At 48.6% G+C, this 10,000-nt stretch overlaps 1 protein-coding gene across 1 annotated transcript in view; it reads left to right on the top strand.

The window, feature by feature from the left end:
- gucy2g (guanylate cyclase 2g) overlaps positions 1-10,000 on the top strand; it is a 29,000-nt gene that overhangs the window by 7,804 nt on the left and 11,196 nt on the right. Inside the window, exons 5-15 of the mRNA XM_062517935.1 lie at positions 690-869; positions 1,044-1,188; positions 1,785-1,920; positions 2,338-2,441; positions 3,475-3,641; positions 4,619-4,753; positions 5,372-5,455; positions 6,140-6,244; positions 8,194-8,265; positions 8,646-8,814; positions 9,911-10,000. The exon at positions 9,911-10,000 is cut by the window's right edge and continues 66 nt beyond it. Of these exons, the coding sequence (XP_062373919.1) occupies positions 690-869; positions 1,044-1,188; positions 1,785-1,920; positions 2,338-2,441; positions 3,475-3,641; positions 4,619-4,753; positions 5,372-5,455; positions 6,140-6,244; positions 8,194-8,265; positions 8,646-8,814; positions 9,911-10,000 (1,387 nt within the window). The remainder of the gene's footprint in view (positions 1-689; positions 870-1,043; positions 1,189-1,784; positions 1,921-2,337; positions 2,442-3,474; positions 3,642-4,618; positions 4,754-5,371; positions 5,456-6,139; positions 6,245-8,193; positions 8,266-8,645; positions 8,815-9,910) is intronic.

Raw genomic sequence — 10,000 nt, 5'->3', positions numbered from 1 at the left:
CATATACTAATAGAATGTAAGCAATCAATCACATCTCTTTATTAAGCTAGAATGGTAGCTTATTAAATCCAGTATGAAATTACAATAGTGTATCAGATTTGGGCCACAGACCAACCAGAAAGCTCTTATGTCTATCAGCTGGTGTCTGATGCTGTTCTATCAGCTGGTGTCTGATGCTGTTCTATCAGCTGTTCTATCAGCTGTTCTCTGATGCTGTTCTATCAGCTGGTGTCTGATGCTGTTCTATCAGCTGTTCTATCAGCTGTTCTCTGATGCTGTTCTATCAGCTGGTGTCTGATGCTGTTCTATCAGCTGGTGTCTGATGCTGTTCTATCAGCTGTTCTCTGATGCTGTTCTATCAGCTGGTGTCTGATGCTGTTCTATCAGCTGTTCTATCAGCTGGTGTCTGATGCAGTTCTATCAGCTGTTCTATCAGCTGGTGTCTGATGCTGTTCTATCAGCTGGTGTCTGATGCAGTTCTATCAGCTGTTCTATCAGCTGGTGTCTGATGCTGTCCTGTCAGCTGGTGTCTGATGCTGTTCTATCAGCTGCTCTATCAGCTGGTGTCTGATGCTGTTCTATCAGCTGGTCTATAGCTGGTGTCTGATATAGTTCTGTCAGCTGGTGTCTGATGCTGTTCTGTCAGCTGGTCTGTGGGTGGACTAATCAGCTGGTGTCTGGTGCTTCAGGACAACATGTGGAAGTCTGCGGTGAGTAGGGGCGGAGAGAACATGGTGCGGGCCTTCGACATGGTCTTCGTCATTGCCCAGAAGAGCTACGAGGGCTACGAGTACTACGACTTCTTCCAGCAGGTCCACGCCAGGCTGACCGATGCCCCGTTCTACAGCAACCTGACCTCTGACATAGAGGTAGGTAACACACACACACACACACACACACACTTAGAACTCCTCTACATTCACAAACATATCACGCTCAGAGGTCTTAGAAATCATTAATGTGCCTAGTTTACAATATGAGGTGTTTGTGTGTGTGTGTGTGTGTGTGTGTGTGTGTGTGTGTGTGTGTGTGTGTGCGTACAGGTGAGTCCTTATGCAGCGTACCTGCATGACGCGGTGCTTCTGTACGCCATGGGGCTGAAGGAGGTGATGACCGATGGAATGGACCCACGAGATGGACGAGAAGTCCTCAAGAGACTCAAACACAAGGCCAACATCAGATTTCAGGGTACACGCACGTGCACACGCACGTGCACACGCACACGCACACGCACACGCACACGCACACGCGCACACACACACACACACACACACACACACACACACACACACACACACACACACACACACACACACACACCAGTAAGCCAAACACTATTAATAATCCAATCTCAGCAACACACACATAAATATATATATATATATTATATATACAGTATATATAGGTGATGTTATAGGGTCGCTGTTCAGGTCAGTGTATATGTGTGTCCATGAGGTGAGGTCGTAGGATCGCCGTTCAGGTCAAAGGTCGTAGGGTCGCCGGTCAGAGTTCATAGGGTCGCTGTTGGGGTCAGAGTTCATAGAGTCGCTGTTGAGGTCAGAGCTCATAGGGTCGCTGTTGGGGTCAGAGCTTATAGGGTCGCTGTTGGGGTCAGAGTTCATAGGGTCGCTGTTGAGGTCAGAGCTCATAGGGTCGCTGTTGGGGTCAGAGTTCATAGGGTCGCTGTTGAAGTCAGCGTTTATAGGGTCGCTGTTGAGGTCAGAGTTCATAGGGTCGCTGTTGAGGTCTGTATCAGAACTGATCCGTCTCGTACCCCGTTTCAGGAGCGTCCGGACTGGTCCACTTTGATGAGGAGGGGGAGCGGAATGTGGACTACTCGCTGTACGACCTGCAGCCCGACGGAGACTCCGTCAAGTTCGTCTCCGTGCTCGACTTCGACAGCCAGACGAAGATGATGAGGTCAGTCAGTAGGAGCAGCGTCTTGCTGTTTATGTTTGTGTTTGTTTGCACTGTTTACTTGTTGTTGTGTTGGGTGGTGTTGATGCGATGACTCATCAGGACCTGCTGTTGTTTGTGTTTGTTTAAACTGTTTATTTGTTGTTGTTTTGGGTTGTGTTGATGCGACGACTCATCAGGAAGTGTTGTTGTTTGTGTTTGTTTAAACTGTTTACTTGTTGTTGTGTTGGGTTGTGTTGATGCGATGACTCATCAGGAAGTGTTGTTGTTTATGTTTGTGTTTGTTTACACTGTAATTGTGTTGATGCGATGACTCATCAGGAAGTGTTGTTGTTTGTGTTTGTTTAAACTGTTTACTTGTTGTTGTTTTGGGTTGTGTTGATGCGATGACTCATCAGGAAGTGTTGTTGTGCGCCACAGGCAGACGCCCAGGTTCATGTCCGTGTTCTGGCCAATGGGAAAGCTTCCTACTGACAACCCACTCTGTGGTTTCAACAACGAGCTCTGTGAATGGCTGTACAACGGTGAAGCGCCACATAACCATGAAAACACACACATACACATATTTGCGCACACGCAGCACACGCATGCAAGTGCACACACACACACACACACACACACACACACACACATTCACTCACATGCATGCATGTGCACACACACACACACACACACACACACACACATTGATTCCTGCTCAGAGCTGTGTGTGTGTGTGTGTGTGTGTGTGTCAGTGTGTGTGTGCTCCAGATAAGGTGATGGTGATCCTGCTGGTGCTGATGTGTGTGTGTGTGTGTATGTGTGTGTGTGTGTGTGTGCTCCAGATAAGATGATGGTGATGCTGCTGGTGCTGATGTGTGTGTGTGTGTGTGTGTGTGTGTGTGTGTGTGTGTGTGTGTGTGTGTGTGTGCTCGATGATGGTGATCCTCCTGTTCTGATGTGTGTGTGTGTGTGTGTGTGTGCTCCAGATAAGATGATGGTGATCCTGCTGGTGCTGATGTGTGTGTGTGTGTGTGTGTGTGTGTGTGTGTGTGTGTGTGTGTGTGTGTGTGTGTGTGTGTGTGTGTGTGTGTGTGTGTGTGTGTGTGTGCTCCAGATAAGATGATGGTGATGCTGCTGGTGCTGATGTGTGTGTGTGTGTGTGTGTGTGTGTGTGTGTGTGTCCAGATAAGATGATGGTGATGCTGCTGGTGCTGATGTGTGTGTGTGTGTGTGTGTGTGTGTGTGTGTGTGTGTGTGTGTGTGCTCCAGATAAGATGATGGTGATGCTGCTGGTGCTGATGTGTGTGTGTGTGTGTGTGTGTGTGTGTGTGTGTGTGTGCTCCAGATAAGATGATGGTGACCCTGATGGTGCTGATGTGTGTGTGTGTGTGTGTGTGTGTGTGCTCCAGATAAGATGATGGTGATGCTGCTGGTGCTGATGTGTGTGTGTGTGTGTGTGTGTGTGTGTGTGTGTGTGTGTGCTCCAGATAAGATGATGGTGACCCTGATGGTGCTGATGTGTGTGTGTGTGTGTGTGTGTGTGTGTGTGTGTGTGTGTGTGTGTGTGTGCTCCAGATAAGATGATGGTGTTGCTGCTGGTGCTGATGCCTCTGATGGGTGGAGCTGCGCTGCTCTTCATCACCGTGCTCACCCTCCAGAAGGTGCGTCTCCAGGGGCGACTAGACGACGCGCGCTGGTGGCAGATCAACTACAGCGACATCACCATCATCAAAGAGCCCAAGGTGAGACTGAGGCACACAGGTGATAACACTACAGGTGAAACTACATATGAAACTACAGATGAAACTACAGGTGATAACACTACAGGTGATAACACTACAGATGATAACTACAGGTGATAACTACAGGTGATAACACTACAGGTGATAACACTACAGGTGATAACACTACAGGTAATAACACTACAGGTGAAACTACAGGTGATAACACTACAGGTGATAACACTACAGGTGATAACACTAAAGGTGATAACACTACAGGTGAAACTACAGGTGATAACACTACAGGTGATAACACTACAGGTGATAACACTACAGGTGATAACACTACAGGTGAAACTACATATGAAACTACAGATGAAACTACAGGTGATAACACTACAGGTGATAACACTACAGATGATAACTACAGGTGATAACTACAGGTGATAACACTACAGGTGATAACACTAAAGGTGATAACACTACAGGTGAAACTACAGGTGATAACACTACAGGTGATAACACTACAGGTGATAACACTACAGGTGAAACTACAGGTGATAACATGACAGGTAATAACACTACAGGTAATAACACGACAGGTAATAACACTACAGGTGAAACTACAGGTGATAACACGACAGGTAATAACACTACAGGTGAAACTACAGGTGATAAAGCTACAGGTGATAACACTACAGATGAAACTACAGGTGATAACACTACAGGTGATAACACGACAGGTGATAACACTACAGGTAATAACACTACAGGTGAAACTACAGGTGATAACACTACAGGTGATAACTACAGGTGATAAAGCTACAGGTAATAACACGACAGGTGATAACACTACAGGTGACAGTGACATGTAGGTATATATAGAGGAAGTCAGTCAATCACGAGAAAGGGCGTGAAAGATTGAGATTTTGATGTGTGTGTGTGTGTGTGTGTGTGTGTGTGTGTGTGTGTACCATGTGGTGGTTGCTCTTACCCAGGGTATGCCTAGCCAGTCTCTGAGCACGACCATCAGCAAGAGTGCCAGTGGAGGCTCCCAGACCATCCGGTCCAGCAACAGCCTGCGGGACCCCAGGAGCCAGGACAGCATCTACATCACCGTCGGCCTCTACCAGGTGACCCGCGGAGAACAAGAGATGGATTCCACTTGATGTAGCCATCTTAAGCTGATTGCATAACATGATCATTCTGATACGTTCTCAAACCGGAATTGTGCATACGTCATGGTTGAAAATCTCAGACCCTTTTACCTTTTAGTCAGAGTCATAGAAATGTACCGCTCTACTTTTAGCTAAAGGCTAGCCATAGGCTAACTGTGCTAACCAGTTAATTATGCTAAGCTATAGGCTAGCCATAGGCTAACTGTACTAACCAGTTATTATGCTTAGCTATAGGGTATTCATAGGCTAACTGTACAAACCCACTTCCAGTTAATTATGCTAAGCTATAGGCTAGCCATAGGCTAACTGTACTAACCAGTTAACTATGCTTAGCTATAGGCTAGCCATAGGCTCACCATGGGCTTTTACCAGATGACCTGGATAGAACCTGTTCCCTCTCAGGGAACCTTAAAGGAACATACCAGTGTTTTAACTCATTTGCTATCTAAACCTTAATCTAAAAGATTAATCCAATGGATTATGCTAGGCTAGGCCAGGCTAGCGCTGTGAGACTGGGTTGTTGCATGCAGAGAGAGGAGGAGGGTACATGTCCTATTATCTACCTCCACACAGGGGAACCAGGTGGCCATCAAGTACCTGAAGAACCAGGCGGTGTCCGACGTCAGGAAGCCCTCTGTGATCCAGGAGTTTAACGTGGTACAGTAGGACTCAGCACTTACACAGTAAAACCACATGGTGTGTGTGTGTGTGTATGTGTGTGTATGTGTGTGTGTGTGTGATCCACGAGTTTAACGTGGTACAGTAGGACTCAGCACTTACACAGTAAAACCACATGGTGTGTGTGTGTGTGTGTGTGTTCGTCTGAAAGTCCATCATCTCCCCTCTCCTCCCTCTCTTTCTATTCGCCTCTCCTCTCTTCTCTCCTCTCCCCTCCCCTCTCTCCACTCCTCTTCTCTCCTCCTCCCCTCTCTCCACTCCTCTTCTCTCTTCTCTCCTCTCATCTCCTCTCCTCCTCCCCTCCTCTCTCCTCTCCTCTCTCTACTCCTCTCTTCTCTCCTCCTCCCCTCTCTCCACTCCTCTTCTCTCTTCTCTCCTCTCATCTCCTCTCCTCCTCTCTCTCCACTCCTCTCCTCTCCTCCTCCCCTCTCTCCACTCCTCTCTCCTCTCTTCTCCTCCCCTCTCCTCTCCCCTCCTCTCTTCTCCTCTACTCTCTCCTCTCCTCCTCTCCTCTCTCCACTCCACTCCTCTCCACTCCTCTCCTCCCCTCTCTCCTCTCCTCTCCTCTCTCCTCTCCTCCTCTCCTCTCTCCACTCCACTCCTCTCCTCTCCTCTCCTCTCCCCTCTCCTCTCTCCTCTCCTCTACTCTCCTCTCCTCTGCAGATGAGGGAGCTGAAACATGAGAATCTGGTGCAGTTCTTTGGTGTGTGCATCGAGCCTCCCAACGTGTGTCTGGTCATTCAGTACTGTAAGAAGGGCAGCCTCAAGGTCAGTTAGTGAAGTGTGTGTGTGTGTGTGTGTGTGTGTGTGTGTATGTCTGGTCATTCAGTACTGTAAGAAGGGCAGCCTCAAGGTCAGTTAGTGAAGTGTGTGTGTGTGTGTGTGTGTGTGTGTGTGTGTGTGTGTATGTCTGGTCATTCAGTACTGTAAGAAGGGCAGCCTCAAGGTCAGTTAGTGAAGTGTGTGTGTGTGTGTGTGTGTGTGTGTGTGTGTGTGTGTGTGTGTGTGTGTGTGTGTGTGTGTGTGTGTGTGTGTGTGTGAGTGTGTGTGTGTGTGTGTGGGGTGGAGTGTGTGTGTGTGTGTGTGTGTGTGTGTGTGTGTGTGTGTGGTCATTCAGTACTGTAAGAAGGGCAGCCTCAAGGTCAGTTAGTGAAGAGTGTGTGTGTGTGTGTGTGTGTGTGTGGTCATTCAGTACTGTAAGAAGGGCAGCCTCAAGGTCAGTTAGTGAAGTGTGTGTGTGTGTGTGTGTGTGTGTGTGTGTGTGTGTGTGTGTGTGTGTGTGTGTGTGTGTGTGTGTGTGTGTGTGTGTGTGTGAGTGTGTGTGTGTGTGTGTGGGGTGGAGTGTGTGTGTGTGTGTGTGTGTGTGTGTGTGTGTGTGTGTGGTCATTCAGTACTGTAAGAAGGGCAGCCTCAAGGTCAGTTAGTGAAGAGTGTGTGTGTGTGTGTGTGTGTGTGTGGTCATTCAGTACTGTAAGAAGGGCAGCCTCAAGGTCAGTTAGTGAAGTGTGTGTGTGTGTGTGTGTGTGTGTGTGTGTGTGTGTGTGTGTGTGTGTGTGTGTGTGTGTGTGTGTGTGTGTGTGTGTGTGTGTGTGTGTGTGTGTGTGTGTGTGTGTGTGTGTGTGTGTGTGTGTGTGTGTGTGTGTGTGTGTGTGTGTGTGTGTGTGTGTGTGTGTGTGTGTGTGTGTGTGTGTGTGTGTGTGTGTGTGCGTGCGTGCGTGCGTGGTCATGCAGTACTGTAAGAAGTCAGTCTATATTTAACCATGATCACTCTCCCCTGAACACACACACACACACACACACACATATTATGAAGACATCAGAATGAGAGTGAGGAGCCTCATGGGCTGTTTGGCTGCGGACTCAGGAGACTCAGGAGACCAACTACACACCTGCCCTCACCTGCCCCCACCTGTCCAGCCATTAGCACCTGAGTTAGCCCCCCCACCTGTCCAGCCATTAGCACCTGAGTTAGCCCCCCCCCCCCCCCACCTGTCCAGCCATTAGCACCTGAGTTAGCCCCCCCACCTGTCCAGCCATTAGCACCTGAGTTAGCCCCCCCCCCACACACACCTGTCCAGCCATTAGCACCTGAGTTAGCCCGCCCACCTGTGGACACTTACCTGCTCCCTCTCTAATCGTCTTTGCACCTGTAATCACCTGTAATTATCAACTTCAGTTTCACCCGCTAATGAAGCACACACACACACACACACACACACACACACACACACACACACACACACACACACACACACACACACACACACACACACACACACACACACACACACACACACACACACACACACACACACACACACACACACAGAGAGACCTTCTTCAGCGCTATCAGGAAATGCCTTAGAGAGGCCATTCCCAACAGGTAACACACACACACACTCTCTCTCTCTCACACACACACACACACACACACCCTGCCTCAGCACTATGATTATCGCAGCCATTGCTTGCTCTTCTGTGTGACCTCCCCATGGCCTACATTCTACACCCACTACCTCTATATGGCCACCGAACTCACACACACACACACACACACACACACACACACACACACACACACACACACACACACACACACACACACACACACACAGACCCTGAGTCTTTTAATGTGTTTAAATTGTGCTATTGTACAGACAGCTGACTAATTGATTGTCTGCATGTTTGTGTGTGTGTGTGTGCATATGTGTTTTTAGGATGTTTTGAGAAACTCTGACGTGGAGTTGGACTGGATGTTTAAGCTGTCTTTTGCCTATGACATTGTCAATGTGAGTAAGGAATGTTTGTTTAGAAAGTACCCACAGATTTTGTGATGTACTGCTGCCTGTGTGTGTGTGTGTGTGTGTGTGTGTGTGTGTGTGTGTGTGTGTGTGTGTGTGTGTGTGTGTGTGTGTGTGTGTGTGTGTGTGTGTGTGTGTGGTTGTACTGTAGAGTTCCTCCTTAAGAGCGGTCTGAAGTGTGTGTTTATATTTCTATGTGTGTGTGTGTGTGTGTGTGTGTGTGTGTGTGTGTGTGTGTGTGGTTGTACTGTAGAGTTCCTCCTTAAGAGCGGTCTGAAGTGTGTGCTTATATTTCTATGTGTGTGTGTGTGTGTGTGTGTGTGTGTGTGTGTGTGTGTGTGTGTGTGTGTGTGTGTGTGTGTGTGTAGGGTATGGAGTTCCTGCATAAGAGCAGTCTGAGGTCGCATGGGAACTTGAAGTTGTCCACGTGTCTGGTGGACAGTCGTCTGCAGGTCAAGCTGTCCGGCTTCGGCCTCTGGGAACTCAAGCATGGGTGCAAACACAGACTCATCCCTATAGACAACCCCTGCTTTGAGGGTGAGAGTGTGTTTGTGTGTGTGTGTGTGTGTGTGTGTGTGTGTGTGTGTGTGTGTGTGTGTGTGTGTGTGTGTGTGTGTGTGTATGTAACCTGCGTTGTGTGGAACCACCGCGGTCCAGCCCTGCACACGCCCGGACTCGAACCCGCGAGACAGCAGCACCTCGGATCGGGAGTCGAGCGCGCTAACAATCCAGCTAAAAGCCCAGGCTACTAGCTTTCATGCCAGCAGCGCTCTTGAAGTGTCGGGGAGTGAGGTTTACTAACGTTCCACAGCATAGCTAACCAGCTATCACCCGTTACATGTAGACCTGGACCTAGACTGGACGGCGCCAGAGCTGTTGAGAGATGTGTATTTATATGTGTGTGTGTGTGTGTGTGTGTAGACCTGTACAGGACGGCTCCAGAGCTGTTGAGGGATGTGTATTTATATATGTGTGTGCGTGTGTGTGTGTGTGTGTGTGTGTGTGTGTGTGTGTAGACCTGTACTGGACGGCTCCAGAGCTGTTGAGGGATGTGTATTTATATGTGTGTGTGTGTGTGTGTGTGTGTGTGTGTGTGTAGACCTGTACTGGACGGCTCCAGAGCTGTTGAGGGACGTGTATTTATATGTGTGTGTGTGTGTGTGTGTGTGTGTGTGTGTGTGTGTGTGTGTAGACCTGTACTGGACGGCTCCAGAGCTGTTGAGGGACGTGTATTTATATGTGTGTGTGTGTGTGTGTGTGTGTGTGTGTGTGTGTGTGTGTGTGTGTGTGTGTGTAGACCTGTACTGGACGGCTCCAGAGCTGTTGAGGGATGTGTATTTATATGTGTGTGTGTGTGTGTGTGTGTGTGTGTGTGTAGACCTGTACTGGACGGCTCCAGAGCTGTTGAGGGACGTGTATTTATATGTGTGTGTGTGTGTGTGTGTGTGTGTGTGTGTGTGTGTGTGTGTGTGTGTGTGTGTAGACCTGTACTGGACGGCTCCAGAGCTGTTGAGGGATGTGTATTTATATGTGTGTGTGTGTGTGTGTGTGTGTGTAGACCTGTACTGGACGGCTCCAGAGCTGTTGAGGGATGTGTATTTATATGTGTGTGTGTGTGTGTGTGTGTGTGTAGACCTGTACTGGACGGCTCCAGAGCTGTTGAGGGATGTGTATTTCCCCTCTAACGGGACGCAGAAGGGGGATGTGTACAGCTTCGCCATCA

The sequence above is a fragment of the Sardina pilchardus genome, chromosome 17 (genome assembly GCF_963854185.1).
Source record: "Sardina pilchardus chromosome 17, fSarPil1.1, whole genome shotgun sequence".
NCBI classification, from domain to species: domain Eukaryota; kingdom Metazoa; phylum Chordata; class Actinopteri; order Clupeiformes; family Clupeidae; genus Sardina; species Sardina pilchardus.
This window is presented reverse-complemented; position numbering and strand designations above follow the sequence as displayed.